The sequence below is a fragment of the Tachypleus tridentatus genome, chromosome 10 (genome assembly GCF_004210375.1).
Source record: "Tachypleus tridentatus isolate NWPU-2018 chromosome 10, ASM421037v1, whole genome shotgun sequence".
NCBI classification, from domain to species: Eukaryota; Metazoa; Arthropoda; class Merostomata; order Xiphosura; family Limulidae; genus Tachypleus; species Tachypleus tridentatus.
In genome coordinates, this window is record NC_134834.1 from 89,808,232 (window position 1) to 89,831,860 (window position 23,629).

Consider the following 23,629-nt stretch of genomic DNA (forward strand, 5'->3'; position numbering starts at 1 on the left):
TTAATGGGCTAAAAGAAAATTTTAGCTTCAAAATGTAATTTCCAGTTTGAAATGCTATTAAAGTAATTATTCATATTTTGAAATAGTTATTTCTTCCTGTCACTGAGTGTGAAATTTGATATTTTAACAGTATTTTAGAAGGTTATTAAAAACTACTTTTTCACACCCTTGGTAAGATAGAAAGGCATTGGTTAACTTCTCTGAAAGATAACCGATAAAATTTCCCAAGAGATTATTAATGCTAAAACAATGTCAAATTATGTAAGTCGGTATGTATACAAGATACAATAATGTCAGTTGCTTTCGATACCTGCCAGTAATTATTATGGGCTATTGCCAAAAAAAGTTGGCTTTTATAATATTAAATACATAGTAAACGTAGCTGAATAGTTTCTCTAAGTAAAGCTATTTTGTGGTGTGTTATTTCACTTCATTGTTTTATTTGTTTAGCGAATAGCTACAGAATGGTCTGTCAGGAGCTGTATCCACCGAAATACTCGAACCCAACATAAAAGAATTACAATTATCAAATCACTCTGGTGGGTTCCAGGAGGAGGTTTATGTTGATTTGTCTATTTCTCATTGGAGTGATAGTTTTGTGCTTTGATTATATGGAAAATAATGTTAAACTAACGAAATTTTAAATAAAAATAGCAATTAATCTGGATTTAAGTAATCCTATAAACTACTGAAAATTGTCATAAAATTTCATAGGCGAGTATAAAGCTCTGGTGTTTGCATACATGTTAGAACTGTATCTCAAGACGGTTCTTATGGGTGTTAAAACTTTTTCGAAAATAAAATACAGGACAACGTTTTGACATTCTAAAAAAAGTTGTTTTTTTTTTATACCCACCGTCCTGAAATACAGTTTTACTTCAACTGAGTTTATCGTCATCACGGATTTATTAGAAGTAATAGATAAAATACATGGCCAAGGTCATGGACGAATTTGTGTTAAAGAACAATCGTGTTTTAACAAAAGTTAAACGAGCTTGCCCTACAATACTGGCTGCAGTTCAACATATGTTAATTTAAAGTGAGGTGTGTGCTACTGTTTTCTAAACTGAACATCTTCACTTAATGTATTCGTGAAATGATCAGAAATGTTCTTCCAACAGCAACTCGTCTTGTAAACTAACGCATTTGTTAAACACGCGTGATTGCTTAAATCTATCAATTCTTACTTAATAAATATATCGAATTTATTCATGGTGATAAGTGCTTTACACATGACTAGTTAATCTCATTCCACATAGGGAGACCGAGAGATTGAGATACAATGTGATCTACCATTGGCTGATATATGTTGTTATGGTAACGCGAATTTAACAAAAAAATATCAAAGGAAAAGGCAACAGAAACGTGTGTATATTACTTTTTTTGTTTCAATACTCCCCAACTCAAGCCAAAATAAATATGTTTATATGAAAGAAAATGGGCTTACTATAATGACCACATCCACGGAGATGCCAACTATTTCAAATGACTGAGCGTAATGATGGTAGACAGAACCCGTACAGATATCGTACAACCACTGGATACAGTTTGGGTCATCCATGTCTGTGGATCCATCTGTGGCTAAACTGTAAACACTGTTAGTAAGTATGCTTGAAATCATTTTGTCATCTTCACAACACAACATTTGTACAATGGCTGTAGTTTTGGTTCTAGCACAGCCATATTTTTCGCTACATCAGAGTCTGGGAACATTTCTCTGAATACATGTCCTGCATGAGAGGCTACAGCTAGGTAAATTATAAGCAATGACGAATTGCGTGAACATCACTTCTGCATTTATGGTTTCATATTCTGAATTCTTACTCATAAATGTCGTTATCTGCATCATTTTGTCTTTGCCTCAGTTTTTTATTGGTGAGATGCCGACTTTGTATGTCTGGAACAATCGTTTATTCCGCCATGTGCCACAGAAAATCGATGTGACAAACTGTACAAAATGCATGACTGTCACTGACTTTGATGGAATGATCGGATATTTTGCACTATACTCTTTCCTAAATTTTTTATTCACAATTTTAGTCCTTTTAGATTTACCAGAAACAAGACAATCTGGTGAACGAGGCCTCTTTTTTTTCACTTGTGAATCATCACATTGGTGTTCCTATGCCGCATAGAAAACGAGAAATGCCCATCTACGCGAGCGCTGATTGGCTAACAAACACTGACGACGTAACTATGGATTCACCCACGTACCCAGTATGGAGAATCACCGCACTCAAAGTATTGGTAAACGTCGGAGATACAAATATTTTTTATTATTTCAAGCACAAACACGATTATCGCAAGCAGCCATTTGGACTATGTCTTTTATTTATTATCAAAATGTATTTGTATCTCACTAGAAATTTTCTTTTCACCACTTTCAAGCCCTGGGGGAACAATTTATCACTTTATTGTACAGGCCTATATAATATATAATAATTTGGGAGTTGCAACAAGTCGTAATATTTGTCTGTATGAGCGTATCGTCGTAATGTATACACCAAAATCGTAATGATTACACTCAAATCATAATGGTTGGCATCTCTGCATCCAAGTCATGGTTGTAAATTCTAAAGCTGCGTTTCACATCATTGGTGTGTCCCATAATGGCGTAAGTAATGCCAATTACTTCGAGTTTGATGCAGACGATTCGATTTATATTTAAAATTTAAACTATAGGTTCATTTATTTCGTGGCGAGTTTATACAAAACCTGAAAAAACTATCCACAAACGCCGAACAAAAAAGAAAGTAGCGAAATAGATGACGAAGGTCTGTAACAATAAAACAATGAATGTATAAATATTTATATATGGAAATAAATCAATTAAACAACAATGATAAATTTAAAGATTTAAAAAAACAACTAAAATTTCAGTTAAACACAAACAACATGTAGAATTGTTTAATATCCAGCTATCATGGGAAAAGTCTAAATGTTGCTATAGTAACTAAGAATTAATAAAGTTGTCAAGGATGAGGGGTCTTTGAGCACTCTACCTGGTTACAATGTTTTTAAATAGTCTCAAATCAACGAATAAGAATGATTTTCAAAATTTAGTCTATTTTATATTTGCGAACAATCACAATATTTTAATACTAAATGTAGCAAGGAAGTGTTATGATGTAACTGTGAGCTGTTTTATACATCCAGAGAGAAACATGGCTATACCAATACGAAATTCGGGACGAAATAAATATTAACTCCTCACTTACTATAGTACCGGCATCGCCAGGTGGTTAAGGTACTAGACTCATAATCTTAGGGTCACGGGTTCGAATCCACGTCACACCTAATATGCTCACCTTTTCAGCCGTGGAAACGTTATAAAGTGTGGTCAACTCCACTTTTCGTTGATAAAAGAGTAGCCCAAGAGTTGGCGGTGGGTGGTGATGATTAGCTGCCTTCCCTCTAGTCTTACAGTTAAATTAGGGACAACTAGCGCAGATATTCCTCGGTCTACATAAACGTAGCAACCATCTGAGTTGACATAAAATGTCAACCAGTCACTTGAATTAACGGTTCACGTAATGTAACATCAACTCCTTAAGGTATATTAGGGTGTATATATTACTTACTACTATGCTTCACCGCTTGTTGTAATATAACATGGCCTTGTCTGAATGAATCGTGTCGCGAAAGATATTTCCAGTAATGTATCTGCGAACGGCTGGTATGGGTATTAAAACTTTAATAATAAAACACAGAACAACGTTTTGACCTTCTCAAGTCATTTTCAAAATAACCCGACGCTTTCATGCTTTAAAAAATCATTTATAAATATAAACTAATATACTTTTAAGAATGTGAAATAAGATTAATTAGGACAGTAATAAATTTCAAATATAACAATATTTTGCTACATCAAATGTGCGCCAACTGATAACTATACAACATAAATATATATAATAGTAAACATCCTCTAGAACGGTCAAATTGGTGTCTTCACTGCAATAGCACTTCTTCAAACAGAGGATTTCTTGTATAATAAAAACAATTCTAATTCTTTTGTCGTTTCAGCAAGTCCACTGGTCTCAGGTTTAAACGTGAATTTTACAGAAAAAAGAAAACTTTGTAGTCAAAAGAACTACTCATACTGATTAATTTTGCAGGTTCACATTTTTTATAAAACATATGTGCTAATTAATAAATGAAACATATAACTTGGTGCAGAAAGAGCCCTTTCCGAGCGGCAATTCGAACGTTTTAGTTTTACGTTTGCCGCTAGGAAAGTACTGTGGAGTAATAGTTGCCAAACAAACTGCCAACGCCAGAGCGTTGAATGTAAATAAACATGGCCAGTGCATACGGAGAAACAGAGGCAGAGTCTGTTTTGATTTCGTGTTCTGAACAGTGTCGAGTGGCGCCATATCAATCTCGAACCTACTCTGAACGAACCTAGAACAGTTACTTTTGACACAGATCTGACAAGTTCTAGTGATGAGGACAGTTCCACGAGCAAGAGTAGTGGAACTGTGAGTGATACTGAAGAAATAAGATTATATATTAAAACAACATGCTTTATGAGGTTTATGAGATTTACATTTAATATGACAATGTCAAAGTACTGTGTTAAGATTACTTTTATTATGATGAGTTATGGAAATATGTTATGGAGTTTATATTTGATTGTTTACAAGTCTACAATGTTTTTTTTTTAAATACATAAAATGTACTTGATTACTTCAACATGTTCAAGACATAGTCTTATTTCAATTTATCTTGATATGTCAAATTTGAAAAATGGTATTCTTCAAACTTTTCCATGTGTAAAAATGATACAAAAACATCTACAGAATGATCTACCAGCTTTTAAACTTCAAATATACTCTATTTGGGATAGATTTGTCCACTGTCTAGACTAAGAAATCAAGATTTCACTGACTCTAAGGTGCCACAAATGCAAAACACGCTCATGAACGTGAAATGTGTATGTCTAGTTACATTCTTCAAAAACTTGTACTTTTTAAATTATTATATTATACTAGTTATTGTTTATCACTTTATACTGCACACATACCTTTAAGTTTATTCTTTTCGTGATGGCAAGGGATGGCTTCAAAGGGGTGGAACCTGAACACTGCAGGCTGAGATCAGCCCTCAGCTCTACACGAGGAAAGGTGGTGGGGACGATCCTGTCTACTACCGATGGTTTTTTCAGTCTCAACCTGCCTGGCTTGAAATACACGGAATCCAAAACAGTGGGATCCGACACAAAACATAAGCGTTCAAAGTGATCTTGACAAAGCTTTGCATGGTGTGAAGGAGTCCAGTTCTTCCTATTGACCATTCCTACCCACTGTCGCCACCTTGCCGTTCCTTCTCCTTGCACGGAAACGAAAGAAGCTTTTGCCCGATGCCGAACCGTTTTTACATACATAAGCAACACAGTAAACCATGTTATCATAAAACAAACATAAAGTAGCAATATCAAGACAAAATAGTCTCACAAAGTATGTAATCTGAAAAAAGCACCGATAGATTTACATAAAACACCAGCACTGAAAGGAACAAAATGGTCGACGCGCAACGAAGCGTGTCTGGCACGTATTACGTCATAGTTATAAAACGTCACGGAAACAGCCAAGCGACCGAGAGGAGCTTGAGTTCGAAAACACGTATATATTGTTTCATTTTTTACTCAAAACTAAAGTGTTTAAAATATGTCAACCACACAGGAATTATACCTAACCAAAGTACAGTTTCTAAGGCAATTATTAAATTTGTTGAAAGTTCACCTTTAACACGAATCAGGCCTTTACTAAGTACGCCTATATTCGATAAATATATTAATTAACACTAACTTGTGTACATTTTCACAGTAGTTTAAATATTGTTAAACTTTACTGTACTTAAAATTTTTAAAATATCTAACGTTAGGTTGTAGAGCAATATTATAAAGAATTAACAAATTACTGTCTAAAATGTATAATAAAGTATACTCACGTTGGTTTGTACGCATGCACCTTTAGGTAGTAGGTGCAAACACATTTTCGGAACAAACAAAAACTCATTTTTTATTGCAACAGAGACAAACACTTATATACCAAATACTGACGTTTTAGTCTAAAGAGAAATATCTGTTACCTTTCATTTCGCTCATCAATTACTTTTTATTATTTTATTAAAATTACTTCATTTTTTTGGATTATTTAAACTGCCTTTTCCACTTATCCAGCGCCTCAGCGATAAGTCAATGAACTTACACGCTAACAAGCGGTACTTAACTATATCCTAAAGAATTTCATAGGCTCGGCATAGCCTAGCGCGTAAGGCGTGTGCCTCGTAGTCCGAGGGTCGCGGGTTCGTGCCCGCGTCGCGCTAAACATGCTCGCCCTCACAGCCGTGGGGGTGTATAAAGTGACGGTCAATCCCACTATTCGTTGGTTTAGAGTAGCCCAAGAGTTGGCGGTGGGTGGTTATGACTAGCTTCCTTCCCTCTAGTCTTACACTGCTAAATTAGGGACGGCTAGCACAGATAGCCCTCGAGTAGCTTTGTGCGAAATTCCCAAACAAACAAACAAATAAAGAATTTCAAAAGAATAAGAAAAAAGAACGCGTTTTGTTAGCTTAGATGCTTAATTTCGAATCCTTAAAAACGAAAATCAACGATACGACTTTACATGTAACATATTATATAGATCTGTTACGGTCGCAATTAATTAATCGTCAAAAGAAATAGGAAATCTTTATTGCATATAAATTATTAAAGTAATATATGTTACGTGTTTGTATAGCTACGTAATTAGTATCATAACAATACTATCACAGAACAACAACAACAATAATACATTTACACATTGTTAAACTCATGTCACAGAAGACTTGTAAAATAGAACATTACAAGCAGTTTCATAATTTTTTAAGAATATTTAAATATCACTCAATTATGTATATTAATTCCGAAGAAGCCGCAAAGGCGAAACATGGTTTGAATAAAAATATATTATTTTATATTTAACTGGCATGTAAAGGTCGTTTCTCTGAACTTTATCAAAACATTAAAATAAAGTGCAACAATCATATATTTTCTCTTAACAACAATTATCTATGTGATATTGTAAACACGTCTTGGTGCAAAGAGTAAAACCTTAGAAACCAGTTCTACAGAAAAGTATCAAAAATATTATAAAACAAGTTCCAGATAAAATGGATTTGTTTTCTTTTCTCGAATTAGTCGTATAATTTTTTGTCTACTCAGGCGGATGGAAAAATCGCTCGAACTCGAAAACATGTATTTACTTTGTGTTTGCGGTATTTTAGTAATGTTAGCTTCAATTTATTTAAGACTCAATCGATCAAATTCCACAAAACATTTGCCAAAAGCCATCAAGCTGTTGATAAGTTTCCTGTCCGCTACGCTAAAACAGGGGTTCGATTTACTAAGTTCCGACACACTGTACCTTGAAATCGTGTTCCTCATATATATTAAAAAATAGCACATAAAGAAAATTACCATGGCTAGAAATTAAAAAAGCTATCTCATATCAGTTATGAACAAGAAATATCCAAATTTTAGGTAAGTAATGAGACTTCACAAAATTAGATTACATATTTTTTTTTCATAATTAAAAATTGTTTAATTATCTCATGTTAGAAGAATTTCACCGTCAAAGATATGTGGAATTAAGGGAACTCAAGTGTCCTACACTCTAAGTAAGAAACTATTGGAAGGAACAGACCTCTACTAAAAGTAGAAAGTAACTGGAAGGAAATACACTACACTACAAGTAAGAAGCTACTGGTAGGGACAGTCCTATACTGTAAGTAGGAAGTAACTGAATAGAAATATACTACACTACAAGTAAGAAGTAACTACTCCAAGTAAGAGTCTGGAAAGAAGTATACTACAAGTAGGAAGAAAACTGGAAAGAAGTATCCTACACTCTGAGAAAGAAGCTACTGGAAAAAAGTATCATACACTCTGAGTGGGAAATATCCAGAAAGAAGAGCTAGCCTTACAGTCTCAGAGAGAAGTAAAAGGAAGGAATAGTTCTACACTCTGCGTGTGAAGTAACAGAAGGAAGAGTTCTACACTCTAATTATCAAGTAACTGGAAGAAAGAGTTATACACACTAGCATGAGAGAAAATGCATGGAAGAGTTCTACACTTTAATTAAGAAATAGCTGGAAGAGAGAGCATGAGTAACTTGGAAGAGAAGAGTTCTACACTCTAATTGTAAAGTAACTGGAAGGAAGAGTTCTGTACTTACATGTGAAGTGACTAGAGAAGAGTTCTACATTCTGCGTGTAAAGTAACTATTGGGAAGAGTTCTACACTCTGCCTGTGAAGTAACTGGAATAAAGGGTTCCATACTTCTCGTCTGAAGCAACTGGAAGGAAGAGTTCTACACTCAAAATAAGAAGTAAATGGAAGGAGGAATTCTACATCCTAAGTAAGAAGGAACTGGAAGATGGAAGAGTTCTACACTCCAACTAAGAAGTAAAAAGAAATAGGAGTTCTACACTCTGCATGTAAAGAAACTGAAAGAATGAGTTCTACACTCTAACCAGCAAGTAACTGAAAGGAAGATTTCTGCACTCTAATTATCAAGTAACTGAAAGGAAGAGTTCTACACTTCAACTGAGAAGTAACCAGAAGGATCAGTTCTACACTCTAAATAGTAAGTAACTGAATTAATGAGTTCTACACTCTAAATAGTAAGTAACTGAATTAATGAGTTCTACACTCTTTGCACGAAGCGTTTGTGTGTTGTTTTTATAGGAAAGCAACATTAGGCTATCTGCTAAGAACACCGAGGGGAGTCGAACACCTGATTTTAGCGTTGTAAATTCGTAGACATACCGTAGTACTAGCAGGGTGCTCGCATGAAGCAACTAGAAAAAAAAAACTAACAAGTAACTGGAAGGAGGAGTTCTGCGCTCTGCATGTGAAGAAACTGAAAGAAAGAGTTCTACACTCTAACTAACAAGTAACCAGAAGGAGGAGTTCTGTACTCTACATGTGATGTAACTGAAAGAAAGAATTCTACACTCTAACCAACAAGTAACTGGAAGGAAGAGATCTACATTCTAATGTCCAAGTTACTGGAAGGAAGAGTTCTACACCCTAACTAACAAGTAACTATAAGAGTTATACAATATTTGCATGAAGCAAATGGATGGATGAGCTCCACTTTTTAATCAAGAAGTAACTGAAAGAAAGAGTTCTATTGTTTTCGTATGAAGTAAATGGAGAGAAGAGTTCTGCACTCTGTGTGTAAAGTAACTGGAAGGAAGAGTTCTGTACTAAGCATTTGAGATGATTAGAAGTGGAAGGAAGAGTTCTGTACTAAGCATTTGAGATGATTAGAAGTAAGAATTCTACACGATGCGTGTGAAGTAGCTATAAGGAAGAGTTCTACACTCTGCATGTGAAGTAACTGAAAGAAAGAGTTCTACACTCTAACCAACAAGTTACAGGAAGGAAGAGTTCTACACTTCAACTCATAAGTAACCAGAAGGAGGAGTTCTACACTCTAACCAACAAGTAACTGTAAGGAAGAATTCTACACTCCAACTGAGAAGTAACCAAAAGGAGGAGTTCTACACTCTGCATGTGAAGTAACTGAAAGAATGAGTTATACATTTTTGCATAAAGCGTTTGTGTTTGTTTTCTTACAGCAAAGTTACATCAAGCTGTCTGCTCTGCACACCGAGGGAAATCGAACACCTGATTTTGGCGTTGTAAATCCGTAGACATACCGTAGTACTAACGTGGGGCTCGCATTAAGCAACTAGGAAAACAACTAACAAGTGACTGGAAGAAAGAGTTCTACAATCTAACTAACAAGTAACTGGAAGGAAGTGTTCTACACTATAAATAACAAGTAACTGGAAGGAAGTGTTCTAATAATAAGTGTTTTTAATAATTTGATTGAGACTTGATTTTAACACCATTGAATTATTTTTCATTCATTTTAAATAGGTTTATATACTAACTTTACTTGCATATTATGTAAAGCCTAATGTTAAGATCTTAACTCTCTGGCATTATTTGGCGTTGTTTTCAAATTGTTTTAAATATTCAATGTATTAAAAAATACAACTACTTAATCCTCTTTCTAACTTATATCTCTTTTGTTATTATATATATAAACAAATGTATTAATATTTATGTAATAACTTGTTATTAAAGCGAGTTTTATTCATTATTAGGTTTAATTTGTAACGCCATCTATTTTGTGTGTGAAATTCCATGTCGAACAGCGTGTTTTAAGTGTAAGGATTGGACTACACTTTATAATAAGGTTTGTAGCCCAATTTCTAACATGATGTTTTCATAGATCGTATTGGGTAAACTTTTCACTACCAGTTATAAAATTTTGTTTCTTAATATTTTTCCTAAAGTATAATTAGAAGTTAACAACAGTAATAGAACTGTTTTTGCTTATATTTGTCACAGATCATATACTTGGTATTTATCAAATAAAAGTAAAGTTAAATACAAATTTAATCACAGCTCCATCAGTATACCTAAAAGTAATTTAGTACAAACTTTCTGAACAACTGTAGGTAATAACTCAAACGTATTATCTTGAAATATACTTGTGATTATATTACCCTCATGACTTAATTATGTAACTCTTGTGTTCTTTAAAATTTTTTGTTGTTGTTTCTTGTTAACTTTGGTATGGTGGAATTAATCTCCATATTAAATCATTAACAGAAAAAGTTTTAGAAAAAAAAACAAATACAGTAATTTTAGACATTTTTTCAGAGCTACATCTCAACACTGTACATTTTTTTACATAAAACATCTTTTCATTTTTAACAGTAATTTGTTATATCATTTCTTCATATCATTGTGGTCGATTTCATCTAGAATCAAACTGAGCTTACGAACAGAGACTGTATAAACAAAATTAAAATATATATTTATGTTTAAAGAAATTACAGCTTTCTAAAGAGTTAGAACAATTGCAGTGATTGTTTTTTGCTATTAATTTCTTTATTATTTGACGTAACTTGTAGTGATAGATATTTTATTTGTATATATGTGTTAAACATCTCTTTCCACTAGAAGTTAAATTGAAAAAACAGTTGTGATATACAGGCCTAATGCATTCTTTAATTGGCTATAATCTCTACTATAATGTTGCTTATTCCACAAAATATAAATTTTATTGGTTGATTCAAAAGGTTCTTAAAATCACTGTATACAGTATAGAATTTGCTATTTATAATATTCTTATATATCTTTATTTTAAATATTAACAGTTTCTTTCTTTCTTTTTTCTTCTAAGTTTTTCCTTTATATACTGATAACATCTAAATAAAATGCAGAACAAATGAAGTTTGAAATGAATAAGAGCTAAAGCAGTGTTTCTAATTAAATTATTTCAAATTAATGTTTCTAAGATAAATTTATGGTAATCTTGTTACTGTATTTTTTATCTAAAGAATAAGGGGTCACTTCTTTATGATAATTTTATCAGTTTATTACTTTTTAAACATTAAGGAATAACTTATTTTACATTTTATTTTGATAGAATAAAATTAGAAAGTTAGAAAAAAAAAGCCATTTGTGAAGATTAGAAAAAAGTTAAATCATCTTACGCTTGTCCAAATTTGTTTCATTTATTAACTTATCTTTGCTTTTACACATTGAATTATAATTAGGACAAGAGAATGGTAGGAAAAATTGCATACCATGTTAAGTCTTTAATTTGATGAATATCTTTTGATAGTTCAGCTATTCATGAATTTCAACTTAAAACCCCTCAGTGTTGATTCCTGCACATGGTGAGGGGACCTTTCAGGGAAGGTTCTGTTCTATCAGTTTATCTCCTCTAAGATCTAAATATTCATCCACGTATTTGCCATGCATGACAACCCGTGAAAGGGAGGAGAGTATCCTCGTGGTTCAGGGGTCCAAACCTAACACACCACTTTGGCATTGAATTCCTGTAGACGGGAAGCCTTTGGGTGACCCCCCTTGGGTCAGTCGGCTAGTCCACTTGGGTTAAGGTCAACCAAGTTCCATTGTTGGATGTTCTCAACAGGTGTTGTGGACATTGTATCTGATGCTGGTGTTTGGGTATAGAGCTCATGAAACCCTGGCATTGCTGCAGTGTCCTTGTTTGACACTGTAGTGCATCCCCTTCTAGGACTCCATGGTGGGTGGGGACAGTGGGCTCCGAAATATTTTTTTTTATAATGGATCCTCCATATAAAAACTTTAAACAATGGTGAAAAACAGTCCATAGGTAAACGACCACGTCTTGATGATTCTGAACAGCAATCTTCAACATCTGTAACACCTGTTGTACCTCATTTTCTTATACTACAGTCTTTTTCAAACAAACCCTCAGGGGAGATGTCTCCATTTTCATTCAGAAGAGACTAGAGGGACTTGCCGTCTCTCCAAAGTTAGGAAAGAAGCTTCAATCTGGTGACATATTAGTGGAAACATCCACATCTCAACACAGTGAACTTCTCTTGCATTCAAAGGTGATTGGGGATATACCTATTGAGGTTACACCTCATGCTGCTTTGAATTCATCACAAGGAGTTATTGTTGAGAGGGATTTGAGTAACATCCCCTGTCAGAGATTCTTGCTGGTTTCTCCACTCAAGGAGTTACTGCAGTGAGTTGTATCTCCACTCACAAAGATGAAATTACGATACGGACCAATATCCTAATTCTGACATTTACATCACCACGTCCACCTACCATCACAAAGGCAGCTTATCTCAATTGCAGGGTACGGCCATACATTCCAAACCCTCTTTGTTTTCAGTGTCAGCGGTTCAGCCACTAAAAACGTCATGTCGTGGTTCCCTGACATGTGCTTGTTGTGGTAGCAAGGACCATGATGCCTATGAGTTTGAAACGGACCCTCACTGCGACAATTGCAATGGATTTCACCCATCCTACTTTCGTTCTTGCCCTAAATGGTTGGAAAAAGAGGTGCAGCATTTAAAACCATTCATAACATTACTTATCCTGTGGTTCAAAAGTTGCTGTCCACCACTTCATCTTGGACGTATGTTGCTGCACGTTTTTCCGCTACTATTGTGAGAGTGCAGACGGATCTCTCTGTGCCTCCAAAAGAATTGTTCTCAAAATAAATGAAAAGTCTTTTGACCTCCGTGGTGAAAAAACGTTGATGAATCAACTTTAACACTTATCTCTGTCCCTTATATACATTCCATCAAATCCTAAGATCCATTTTCTTTGGTTTCAGTTACAGGCATTTCCTCTGATACATCTTCTTCTCCCACCCCAAGATGCAAAACAATCATTCGTCGTCCTCAGTCACTGGAATCCACTTCCAACAGCAAAGACCTGCTAATTCGACCCAGCGCAGGGTTCATGTAGGTCGATAGATCTCCCTCGAATAAAGATAGTAAAGAAAAAACATGGTCATAAACAGAAGTGTTCTTCACCCAATTTACCTACATGTAAGTAAAAATGGCCATTTTGATAATATGGAACTGTTGAGGTTTATGTTCTAATTTGGATGACATCAAAACACTAATTGCTTCCAATCATCCTGTATGTCTTTTCTTACAGGAAACATTTCTGAAACCTGCTGATAGTCATCATTCGGCAGTTTTCTTTGTACAGAAATGACAGGCTGAGTGATGGAAGAGTGTAAAGAGGATTGGCACTGTTGGTTGATCAGCATGTACCACTCTGTCTATGCCACTCGACACACCCTTAGAGGCCATAGCCATATGTGTTTTCTTGAGTCATACCATTACTGTTTATTCTCTCTACCTGTTGCTTGGAGAGCCATGATCAATCAGATGTTGATATTCTCATTGAACAGTTGCTTGCCGTCTCCCTTTTTCATCCAGGGGAACTTTAATAGAAATCATCCCCTCTGGGGAAGTGCTGATATTGATAAGAGGGGTCACTCTGTAAATTTTATGCTCTCTGATCACAACCTTTCTCTTTTCAATACTGGTTCTTTTACTTATTTTCATGCACCTAGTCAGTCCTTTACTGCTATTGATCTCTCAGTTTGCTCCCCTTCACTTTTCTCCCATTTTTCATGGAGTGTTGACAATAATTCAAGAGGCAGTGATTATTTTCCCATAAGTTTGAGAGAAGCTGGCTGTAGTCGATGCCATTTGACTCACGTACCACGGTGGAAGCTGGATTACCCAAACTGGCCCTCTTTCACTGCTCTTGCTGAACATGATCCTGTCATCATCTGTAAGCCATCAATAGATAACTGTGTGGCAACAGTAACTGACTGTATTATACAGACAAATACCCAATGTATTCCTAAAACCTAGACATACTACCACGATATCCTCATCCGTGGTAGAATCCTGTCTGCCACATGGCATAGAAGGCTCAAAAACAGTCCGGAGATACTTTCTGTAGATATCTCACACCCTCAAACCGCATCGCATTCCAGCAGGCTTGTACACATGCTCGGTGGGTAAGATGAATTGGGCAGAGCGATCACCTATTTCCTTTTGAGCTGATTATCTCTGTAACTATACTCATTCCATTATACTGGTGAAACTCACTCTGGCCCTTCATCAGTCTAGCAGTACATTGGTTGGACCTGATTATGTACACTATGAAATGCTGTGCCATCTATCTCCTGCTTCTCTTCCTATTCTTCTGATTGTTTTTAACGGGATCTGGCAGGAGAATGTTTTTCCTGATGCATGGCTCCAGGCTATTTTAGTACCTTTCTCTAAGCCTGGGAAGAATTCCAAGATTCCTTCAAACAGCCATGCAATTGCTTTGATGAGCTGTCTATGTAAGATCTTAGAGAGGATAGTTAATGCTCGTCATGTTTGGTTCTTCGAATGAACCCCCTTTTGCCCACCCAGTGTGAGTTCCGATGATAGCTCTCCCCTGTGGATCAACTAATTTGACTTGAAACGTCAATCAGAGAAGCCTTTCTCAAACGACAACATCTTGTATCAATAATCATTGACATTGAGAAGGCTTATGACATAACATGGAGGTATGGCATTTTGTGAGACCTTCGAATATATGTGGGTTACGTGGCTATTTACTCATTTTTATTAAAAACTTTTTAATGGACAAGAGATTCCAAGTTTGTGTGGGTTCGACACTTCCCAGTTATTTTCTACAGGAAGTTGGAGTCCCTCAGAACTGTGCTTTGAGTGTCACACTTTTGAGTATAAAGATTAATGCCATCACTGAACAACTCTTTCTCACTATTGCAAATGGGATCTATGTTGACGACTTTTACATCTCATGTCAGTTGTCAAACATAAGGTATATTGAGCAGCAGCTACAGACTGCCCTCAATCATTTATTGAAGTAGACCACAGTAAACGGTTTTAACTTCTCTCTCTCTCTCTTTAAAACCATTTGCACGAACTTTTGTCACCAATGGAGTATTCACCCTGATCCTGAACTCCGTATCGGTGAAGTTGTGCTGCCTGTGGTCCCTGAGAACAATGTCTTAGGGTTTAACTTTGACCATAAGCTGACCTTTTTACCACACATCAAGCAGCTACGAGTCAAATCTACAAGAGCACTGAACATCCTCCATGTACTCTCTTCCACCACTTGGTGAGTGAATCGATGTTCTGTGCTAAAGGTATATAATGCTGTTATTCAATTAAAACTCGAGTATGAGTCACTAGTCTATGGCTCTGCCAGGACCTTGGCCTTAAAAGATGCTGGACTCCATTAATCATCGAGGACCTAGGCTCTGTACTGGGGCTTTCTGCAATTTACCAGATCAGAGCTTATACATAGAGTCTCATGAACCTTATTTGCACCTCTCCTGTTTGCAACTGTCTTTACTATATGCTTCAAATCTTCGTTCCTTACCAAAGCATCCCACCTGGGGTTGTGTTTTCATTCCTCAGTAGGCCATACTTTTCAGAATAGATGATCTGCCATTGGTCCTTTTGGTTTTCGTATTCAGGTGTAGTTGGATGAATTCGGTCTGTCCTTGGATAACATTGCTGTATCCACTGGTAGGCCCATCCCACCATGGCTTCTTACAGTTTCCAAATGTGACCTAACTTTAAGTCATCTGAGAAAAGCAGATACTCTCGATTGGAAATACTATGTATTATTTGCTGAACATCTTTCGAATCTTCCTTCAATTCCTATTTATATGGATTGTTCAAGATCAGGTGACACTGTGGGCTCTCTCATGGCTTGTTGAGATTTGGTGGTTGTGCACAGATTCCCCTCTACAGCTTCTGTGTTCACTGCTGAACTGTATTTCATTTCTCTTGCCCTGGATCACATAGAATCTAAGCAGTACTCAAACTGCGCTATTTAGACTGACTCGCTTAGTTCTCTACTGGCTCTGGAATCGTTTAATGTCAGTTCATACCATTTTCTCGCCGATATTCAAAACTGACTGGCCCATTTCTCTTTAACATCTACTTCTATCCAGTTCTGGATACCAGGCCACGTTGCTATTCGCTGGAATGAGCTTGCCAACACCGCAGCTAAATCTATCTGCTTTGGCACTGTCACTGCTGTGACTGTTCCATACATGGACTATGGTCCTGTATTCAAGGCTCGGCTCTGTGCCAGCTGGCAGTCGACTTGGAGTGAGCAACGTGAAAACAAGCTTTTCTAAATAAAACCCTATATTGGACTTTGGCCATCTTGCTTCTGTAAAGATCGGAAAGAGGAAGTTGTTCTACCTAGACTATGCATTCGTCACGGCTTTTTAACTCATCATTTTCTTTTATCTGGAACTGATGCACCAATATTTACTCTGTGTTACACTTAGGTCACGTTAAGCCACATTCTACTTTCTTGCTGTTGTGACGACTCTCAACGACAAAACCATTTTAAACATGTTATCTCCTAAGGTTTGTCCATAATGTTAGACAGTGTTATTGGTGATGATGACACTGTCCACCTTAGAAATGTTTTTAGTTTTTCAAAGGCCATTAATCTTTTTAATGCCAGTTCAGTTTTTAATTTATACATTAGACCTTTTTAATGTGATTACCCTTTAAGAATTGCAGTCCATCTAGTTCGATTTGAAATTACAAAATGGCCATAACATCAAATAACTCGAAACTAGGACTGGAAAGGACAACTTCAGGTGACTAACGCTGCTGTTTGGACTACGCAGAAGTCATCCTTGCGAGTTCTTATTAAGATTTTGCTACAAGTTTTTAAAACTTTTATTACTTTACTGTTTGAAAATAGCCATAACGTCAAATAACTCTGAATCTGTACTGGAAAAGCCAACTTCAAGTGACTTACAATGGTTTTTGCACTAACCTATTAGTCTTCCTGGTGAGTTATGATTATTACAGTCACGCTTGTTTGTTTTTGTTTGGTTTTGGAATTTCGGACAAAGCTACTCCAGGGCTATCTATAGAACGTCCTTTCCAACTTGAATTACTGTAGGTTTTCTCTTGATTTTGTAGACTAGATGTAATCATTGGTTTTATGCTATTTATGTGTTTTTTAAACTTTGTTTTGTTTTACCTTAATTTCCTTTTATGAATTTTACTAAATTTACTTTAACTTTTCATCAGATAGCCCAGCTGCTTTGTGCCATAAGATACCAAATCAACCAACCAACCATTATTTGATGGTGTAGTTCATAAGTTTTATAAACTTATACTAACACTGCACTTAAAACTGTAAAGTATGAAGTCTGTACTCTGTGTTAAAAGCCATGCCAAGAGTTTTCAATTATTACAACTAACCTACTTTCATGCTGGTCCTGTATGTGTAATCTCTAGCTTAGCAATATATATGTATATGTCTGTATATTTATCATAAACAAATAAAGCTAACATTTATCAACTAATTTTCATGCCCAGTCAACACCAGTAGTTTAATTTTTTTCATTTGACGACCAAATCTTGAAGACTCACAATGTATAATTGCCACTCACTACTTTTTGACATATTTTAATCTTGAAACCAGACAGTATCACCCTACTTGAATAGAAAGGATATATAATAAAGAATTTCAAAAGCAATAGCCATATAAACCTGGAAAGTAGGTCACTAGCTTTTATTGTGTACTATAGTAAATAAATACTCAGTTACTTTTCTCTGTGTCAAATACCATGTCTAACTAGCTATCTATTGTTAAATTTTAATTATTTATAAGAATGAATGGATGTGTATGTATATATGTATGTGTGTGTTTATATGTATGTATGTTTATATATATGTAATGCATAAAGACATTTAGAAAACATTGCTAGTTATTAAATTTTTATGGAGGCAGACAGTTATTTTTAAATTTGTGCACTTTAGCCCTTAATTTTTTATCAAAAAGAAATTAAAATGTATATCAATATATTATGTGTTTCATGTAATAGTTTTACTGCTTTCTCTGTAAATTCTGGTACTATAGTATTTCAGACACAAACTAACTGTTGTAAAACCATATCAACCCATATGTTATCCCAGTTTATTAATTTTATTATAGAAACATTTTGTTTTGAACTTTTCTATTAGAATAGAATATTTCACATAATGAATGTACTTAAAGATTATCAAAATGTATCATAAATAAGCAACAAATATGGAATTAGAAGATAAGTGAGTTGTGGGATTTCATCTTTCATTCTTTCTATTTTGCTGCAGGATATTCGATTTCTGTATCTCTCTTCATGAATAAGCTGTCTGAAACCACCCATGGTTTATATTTTGAGACTATATGCAGGCCTTAGAACTGTACAAACAAAGGTCAGTAATGTATATGTTATGAGCTGATAAACTTTTTATAAAATGTAGCAAAAATTCTGTAAAATACAACAAATTATTCTATATGTCATGTGTTGTAATTTTAAGGTTATACCTAACAAAAATGTATTTAATCTACACAGAGTATAGAGGAAAGTAAAGTCAGTGGTATTTGTATGTTAAACATGAAGAACTTAGCAACATAATCATAATTAGAACTTAAGTGTTTCAAAATTGATGTGTCATATTGGTTAATTGCATATTGTAGGTATTTGTATCTGTTGTGAGAGAAAATTATTATCTCACAATGTATTACATTTATTATTTACCCTTGAAACATGTTACTGGAGTGATTACGTTAAACATTTGTAAGCACATGAATATTTCAAATTTTGTTAAAAGTTATATATCCAAACTCTGAGAAACTGTTACTCTGGACAGAGACAGATTTAAGATGTTATAAGGTTGTCATAAATAAAGGTTTGAAAAACAATCAACATTTCCTAAATTTGTTTATAAACAACAAAATATCTTATATTTCGATTAATTAGAATAACAGAAAAAAAATTAAAATATAAATTAAAATATAAATTAAAATATATAAAAGTTAAAATTAAAATAAAGCATTTAACGGAGTCTTACAAAATATTAAAATTGCAAAAAATAGTCTTCGTGATAACAGTATACTTTATAAAATACCTGTTGCTAGTAATACATTAGTTTCTATATGAATATTGATTAGATTTTAGTACGTTTATATGAGAGGGTTTGGTTAAAATGTTTACCAAGTAGGCGATGCTTTCAGCACGAATGTTTGTTAGTACATTTTAGTTGGCATGTTTTACAGTGTAATGTCGACTAATGAAATATATGTCTATAAATCATTTTGATCACAAACTTAGTTATTAAAGACAACATAGAGACAAGTGTATACTTTAAGAGAATATTAAAACTGATAAGTAAATTAAAACAAAATCAAAAGGTAGGACTGCGTTAAAAACAGCAAATCATGACCTGAATAATTATATAAGTTTGTTATAACCAAAAAGAACCCGAAACAAAAATAAAAACTGTACACTAATTGAAAGGAGACCAGGGTACAAGCTAAAACGTGGGATATAAATTGTACTCTTTGTCTTGGAGGTGACTGTGGATATAGGACTCTCGCTGTTATATATAACAGAGTTTGGTTATTTTGATAATAAATGCACAATAATGACTTATTAGTTGCCAAGTTGATAAAAAAGAAAAGTATTTATCTGTTTTACTAATTACACGTTATACGACATGTTAGAGAAGTATGCGAATTTTAATGAATTTAAAAACACTTTATAAACCAGTTTTAAAACAGTACAAGAAGGTCAGCAAACTAAACTAGAATTTCAATTATAGCTTTCAAAATATTTATAATTATTCTTTAAAAACCCTATATTTGTTTTTTGTGTCGTTGTTGTTAAGAACAAGTCTGTATAGTGGGTTATTTGTGCTTTGTCCATTGCAATGACATACATTTTTCATTCAGTTAGCAGACTTCTAATGTCACATGAATGTACGGACTCAATGTCTCTCCTGAATGATTCTGAAACTCAAAGAGACTTTATGTATAAGGCAGAACCAACGTCAGAGAGTTCTATTTAGAATGGACTCATTTGACTGGTATTGATTAATATTTTGAACTTGGTATTTACTGATATTGTATTGTATTCATTCACAGATAAAAGGTAAAAGACAGGTAAGACTTTCTTTATCTCATACATAAGATTTTATATCGACCTATCAAGAACAATTTTTAACAGGGCTAAACATTCCAACACACACACTCGTCATAAAGAAGAAAAACAGTATTCGCCAATGACACGTCCATCAGGACCTATCCTCACTTCGCCGCAACGACTTGCCATTTTACGCCGGACCGTATCGAAAGCGGTTTACGGAAGCTATCTGGATACTGCTACGAATTTGACAACGCAGTCAAATCTATATCTACATCCAGCTAACTTTCTCCACAACTGTACGAAATACCCTTATTCAACAACTCACGAAGGTAGTGAACAAAGGTAAGGTATCTAATTAAGTTTATCTCTCAGGTAATACCTCAACCACAGAGTAAAATAACCAATTCACGTACCAAATTCACGAAAGCAAACAACCCAGTTAATTCCACCATAATTATAATCGAAGGACTACCCGCCAACTTCCATCAACCGTAAAACGCCATGGACATTAAACATGTTTCCATGAAATCCAATTCCCCGAAACTAGGAGTCTACCAATGGGGGAGACAGTCGTCAAATCCAATCAGCCATAACACCACCCAGTACTTCTCAAATCCTCGCCGTCATATGCCTTTAACTGAAGCAAAATTTCAAACAACGTTCCAGGAGCCCCACAGTAAAGAACATTAATCATCATCAAAGGAATCACACTTGGTATTATCTGAAGACGAATTAAACCTATCAAGATAGAAATGATCAAATCTTACAAAACAGGTATGGAATCCACTCTAATGAAGTTGTCATTACAGGATTCATAATAAGCTAAGAGTCTACTGACCAACGGTGTTACCCTGTGGATCACAAAAATACCCCTTCGAAATCGATAAATCCTATCTAGCAGTCGTAACGTCTTAACAGCCAGCGATGTGCCACACCCATGAAGCCTTCAAAACCACACATCGCTTTGTCAGGTGCGGAGGCCTACATTGTGTCAGTCAATGCGAGAGTTAAAGATTTTCAGACCCTAATACCTGTAACGTACTGTGCTCTGATCAAGGGCACGTCATTGGTGGTCACCAAACCACATATTAACAACATTTATGTATTTCAAATAATACCTTTGTCGAAAGTTTCATTATTTTTCCTTATTCTTATAACTGTTTTCAAAAGTCCTTCACTAACATACATACCTATATTTTATCCAAGATCATATAACTTTCAAACATTTTTGTATGCCTTGTTATTCTGTATCTAAATAGTGATAAAAGAAATGTAAAGATCTGTCTGTGACCTTTATGTAGTCTGTCGGGTGAAGTTGGAACATCCTTTATTATTTTTAACATAGTATTGTAGCGCTTCGTTATTGACGAGGATGTTTAGGGAAGAACGATCTCTTAACAAAGAGAACTGACTGACTTGAAATTCTAATGTGTCAGTTTTAAGGAGTAGATCAATGTTAGTATTTATATTTATTAAGTTTTTACATGGAAGTAAGAGAACAAATAATATAGAAATAGCTAATTATATTTAATATTTATTAACTATTCTAACTTTTGTTAATATTTGAGCTTTTCTGAAGCTCATGACAGAAAATATTGATTTTTTTGATAGAAACACTTGATTCCCACATAATATAAACGAAAGAAAACTATATTTGTAAAAATATTTAACAGGAGATCACAAATGGGACGGTAAAAGGTTTGATGGTCTCTCAAGTTTGACTGAATAGATTACTTGAAAATGTATGTTGTTAAGAATAGAATAATAAAGGTTCTCTGGATTAACTGCAAGTATTTTCATCTAGTTAGCCAAGAGATTGTAATATTTGTTCTAAAGATTAAGATATTTTTCTATGTTGGAGTTTCCGAATTTTGTTTTTGGTTTCTTCTCTCTATGAAAGAGTAGGAGGTTGACTCAGATCTTTCTGCTTACATGTGTAAAATAGTCCCCTGTACTCAGTAACTTCCTAGTAGACGTACAATTTAATACAACATTGAAGGTATCTATTTTTAATATTATATATTATCTAGTGTATTATGAGCTGATGGACTAGATAAAAGGCAACTTTTAGCAACACGTATTAATTAATCCAAGTCGTACCAAACATGCTCGCCCTTTCAACCATGGGGACGACATAATGTAACGTTCAATCCTGCTATTCGTTGGTAAAATAGTAGCCCAAGAATTGTAGTTGGGTAGTAATAACTAGCTGCTCTCCCTCTAGTCTTACGCTGCTAAATTAGGAACGGCTATCGGAGATGGCCCTTGTGTAGGTTTGCGCGAAATTCAACAAACAAACAAGCATTTTTATTTTTTTCATATATATATATTGATAAAAATACTAGCAGCCAAATCTCAATATCTTATGAAAGAGGAAATAAAATAAAAATTATTTGTCTTTATTTGGTGTTCGAAAACAAGACTCACAAACTTAAAAGGTTTTGTATTTTAAAGGATACTTTTCATTATCCAAAGTTCACACTTCTGTAAAAACTAAGCAGTATCACGTATGTTCGTCGTTGTAATATACTATAACACACACTTATGGATAAATATTTTGTGAGAAGTAATCTGTGTGATAGATATGCGTAACTTTAAAAAACAACGAAAACTTAAGATAAGGGTGTTCTTATTTAACCTAGGCCCGGCAAAGCCTAGTTGATAAGGCACTCGACTCGTAATCCGAGGGTTGTGGGTTCGCATCCCTGTCGCACCTAAATATGCTCGCCTTTAGAGGCCTGGCATGGCCTAGCGCGTAAGGCGTGCGACTCGTAATCCGAGAGTCGCGGGTTCGAATCCTCGTCGCACTAAACATGCTTGCCCTTTCAGCCGTGGGAGCGTTATAATGTAACGGTCAATCACACTATTCGTTGGTAAAAGAGTAACCCAAGAGTTGGCGGTGGGTGGTGATGACTAGCTGCCTTCCCTCTAGTCTTACACTGCTAAATTAGGGACGGCTAGCACAGATAGCCCTCGAGTAGCTTTGTGCGAAATTTCAAAAATAAACTTATTTAACCGTCTCTGTATTTACTGTAAAATACTTAACGTTAAGAAATAATTGTTACAGATTTCATACGATTAAATGAAATTCGTGTAATTATTCAAATGAGATAGTACACCAGTACTCTTTGTTCTCGGTGTATCTCAAATTATTAAACAGTAAGCTTATACTTACAGATATATGTCTAATATTCAGTTTATTAACTTATTATTGAACAACATAACTCAAGAAAGTAAAAAAAATTAACTTACTTTTATAACAAGTGATAATGAAA

The 23,629-nt window shown here is 34.7% G+C and overlaps 1 protein-coding gene and 1 long non-coding RNA gene across 2 annotated transcripts; one reads left to right on the forward strand and one right to left on the reverse strand.

Moving 5' to 3' along the window:
- Positions 1-2,551: 2,551 nt before the first annotated feature.
- On the reverse strand, positions 2,552-5,383 carry LOC143228398 (uncharacterized). The gene is made up of 2 exons (XM_076459664.1): positions 5,024-5,383; positions 2,552-2,776 (listed from the first exon to the last, which is right to left on the reverse strand). Exons 1-2 carry the CDS (start codon positions 5,381-5,383, stop codon positions 2,705-2,707), a joined length of 432 nt encoding a protein of 143 aa, XP_076315779.1. The 3' UTR covers positions 2,552-2,704.
- Positions 5,384-18,537: 13,154 nt separating this feature from the next.
- LOC143228139 (uncharacterized) lies at positions 18,538-21,975 on the forward strand. Its single transcript, XR_013015212.1, has 2 exons — positions 18,538-18,642; positions 20,436-21,975. It is a non-coding gene; the product is annotated as an uncharacterized LOC143228139 (long non-coding RNA).
- The last annotated feature ends 1,654 nt before the right edge of the window (positions 21,976-23,629 follow it).

Coding starts and splice junctions, on each gene's coding strand:
- LOC143228398 (XM_076459664.1), bottom strand. CDS start 5,383: ATGTATGTAAAAACGGTTCGGCATCGGGCAAAAGCTTCTTTCGTTTCC. Junction 2,777..5,023: donor CGAAAAGAATAAACTTAAAG/GTATGTGTGCAG, acceptor TTATTGTTACAG/ACCTTCGTCATCTATTTCGC.